The 2705-nt window shown below is 45.2% G+C and overlaps 1 protein-coding gene across 2 annotated transcripts in view; it reads right to left on the bottom strand.

Annotated features, from left to right (window-relative positions):
- The window catches only part of LOC109853621, a 96526-nt gene that overhangs the window by 45455 nt on the left and 48366 nt on the right, over positions 1-2705 (bottom strand). For both annotated transcript variants that reach the window (XM_020425917.1, XM_020425918.1), the window contains one exon: positions 160-392. In XM_020425917.1, coding sequence (XP_020281506.1) covers positions 160-392 — 233 coding nt within the window. The remainder of the gene's footprint in view (positions 1-159; positions 393-2705) is intronic.

Raw genomic sequence — 2705 nt, 5'->3', positions numbered from 1 at the left:
ATATATATATATATATATATATAAGGCCGTCTGGATTTTTCAGAGAAAAGTAGCAGCGACAAATTATTGTAAGCAACAAATTATTGTGCAAAATATGTATTGCACAATATTTATATTTACATTATATTATATTTAAAAACAAAAAAAAAGTGTACTTACGTAGAAAGAAAGCTCGACGCGCTGAGAATGCTTTGGCACGCAGGTGAGCGTTTCCGATCTGCAACATCCGGTGTCGTCCGAGCACCTGTGCAGTATGGCGCAGTGTGGTAGATAGGTGGTGGAGGGATTCGGATAAACGTCACGGACCGGAATGAGCCTCGCGCGTGGCCACTGACAGTTTCCCTCCTTGTGTACTTTCACCGCGTGCTGAAGAGCTTCTTTGATTTCGTCATCTGTAGGGGCAAAAAGAAAAGAAATACACGCACGCCGGTTAGTCCCCCGTGGGATATACGTTACAGTCGTGAGAGCAACAGGCGTGACTAATCTCGCTTTCGAGGTGCAATAAAAGTAAAGTTCAAATATCCCTGTCTCTGTCTATATCTCTTCTTGCGTCGGTGCGTAACAATTGCGTTTGGAAAGCGGCGAGAGATATACATCCACCCACTCGCGGCGGTGATATTTGATTTGTAAACGTATACTGTTCCCGTGATTTCTTTTGACACCGTGACTTTCCGGGTCGTAAATCCTTAAGAGAATTTTAAATGACCCACGAACCCTCTCGAATGTTTCCGAGTCTCTTGAAAAGTTATTAGCTTTCGTGGAAAAAAAAAAGACACATTCGACACGTTGTAACACGTTCGCGAGTATTTGTCATTTCTCATTCTCTGTGTGTAACTCATTAATTACTGTCTCCGCGCGAGGAGACGTTCGCGATAAAATGAAAGACACGAGAGCGTCGTCGGAGAGAAGTCCGTCCGGCGACGGAAGATCCTCGTTAGATCTGTCCGACACGCTCGGTTACCGCGTCGCGAGAGAAACAAGAATTCGCGATCACAACATCAGACGGGGAAAACGGGGGAGGTTTAACCAGTTTACGCTTTGGGACACTTTGGATACGCATCTCTCACAAGTGACACAAGTCATGAGAGCTTTCTATTGATTCAAACTCGCGGAGATAGCTAATCGCTTTCTACGCGCGTTTCACGTACTGTCGATAATTGCGGCGAAGCCGTCAATCGGGCATATAATTCGCTTCGGCGCACAGAGAAACCGCATTGTGACGGGAAAATCTAAATTCTAGTGCAAATAATAACAAGCGGCGAAATGTCAACTGCGCCTGCAGCAGAAGCGAGTAATTCAAAGACATATATATAAACCGTTTGAGGTAGCGATTAGAAATTCGCCGTTCGGTCGGAGAGAAAGCGATCCATTGTGTCGTTTTGTGACGCAGTTTTGCGACTGAGATTTTCGAGATCCAATTATTCCGAGAGGAAATACTCTGTGCGCACAGCAAACGCGCAGTTGGAGTAAAACAATTCCAGAGATGAGATTGTTTGCGATGAAACGCAGCGGTTACGCCGCGCGGTGTTAATCGGATCAAGTTCGCCGGTCGCGCGCTTTATGAATAACGAACGTAACCGAGCCGAGCCGAGGCGCCACCACGTCGTTTCTAAATCGAAATTTATTGTTGCGGATGATGACGCTGATGCGGCAAGTTTCCACACTGACACCGGCGCGCAACTTGTTTCCAATTAAAATGTGTCACGTCGGATAACGGATTAATTTATATTGATGTAAAGCCACGGTCGCGTCGGAAGAACCACACAGTGTTGCGCGACGAATCCGCGCTCGTAGAAATTGAACGTAATTGACGTTGTTATTTTTTATCGCACGCACGATCGAAGGACATGATGCGGCAGTTTCGGCGACAAGAAAAAAAGCACCGAGATGTTGTCTAGTCGCGGAGGTGCCAATTAGATGGGAAAACAAATTGTTCGAATGACAGGCTCGCGCGCGCTCGTTGCGGCAACTTTCTCGACGACGACACGCGCGACGAGAAACTCGCGACGATTTTTTTTTTTGGACGAGATTTTCGGAAGCGCGGTACGAATTTAGTTTTGCTCGTTTATTTTCGAGAATCGCGCGCGGTATGTTAATTCTTACCCCGACGTAGGCGTCGGTTACCGCGGCGCTGACACAAGATGATATCGCGCGCGATGATATTACAATGGAGGCACGACCGAGAATCCTTAAACTATTCATACGTTCCGGAATATATTACGGGAGAGAAAGGGATTTGGTCGACGCGCTGTGCAGTTGGTTTTTTTTCCGGATAATAAAGCGAGAGCGCGTGTAAATCTCTCTCTCTCTCTATCTCTCTCTCTTTTTTCGCCTTGTGTACGGATCAGATTGGTAACTGCTTTGATACTTCCAATCTTCGATTACTGCAGTGTTCTATTAACTTATTTAACGGAAGCTGACAATCTACGACTTTAAAGAGCCTTTAATAATTGCGTTAGATTTATTACGACATTAAATGGTTTGAGCATATTACGCCTTATTATCAAAAACTACAATGGCTCAAGTTAAAGACAAGAAGGAAGTATTTTATCCCGAGTAGAAAATGATTAAGGTTTGCCTGCATTTTGCTCCGGGCGCAATCAGGTAATGTCATGGCTTGCCTTATTTTGGAAAACCTGATCCGGTGCTGATAGTGTCTACATCAGGGTTACCGTATTATTTGATACGTGTGGCTCTTCTGTCAG

Source organism: Pseudomyrmex gracilis, unplaced genomic scaffold (assembly GCF_002006095.1).
Source record: "Pseudomyrmex gracilis isolate BER0280 unplaced genomic scaffold, ASM200609v1 scaffold_51, whole genome shotgun sequence".
NCBI classification, from domain to species: Eukaryota; Metazoa; Arthropoda; class Insecta; order Hymenoptera; family Formicidae; genus Pseudomyrmex; species Pseudomyrmex gracilis.
Note: the sequence above shows the minus strand (reverse complement) of the source record. Positions and strands in the feature narration are given on the sequence as shown.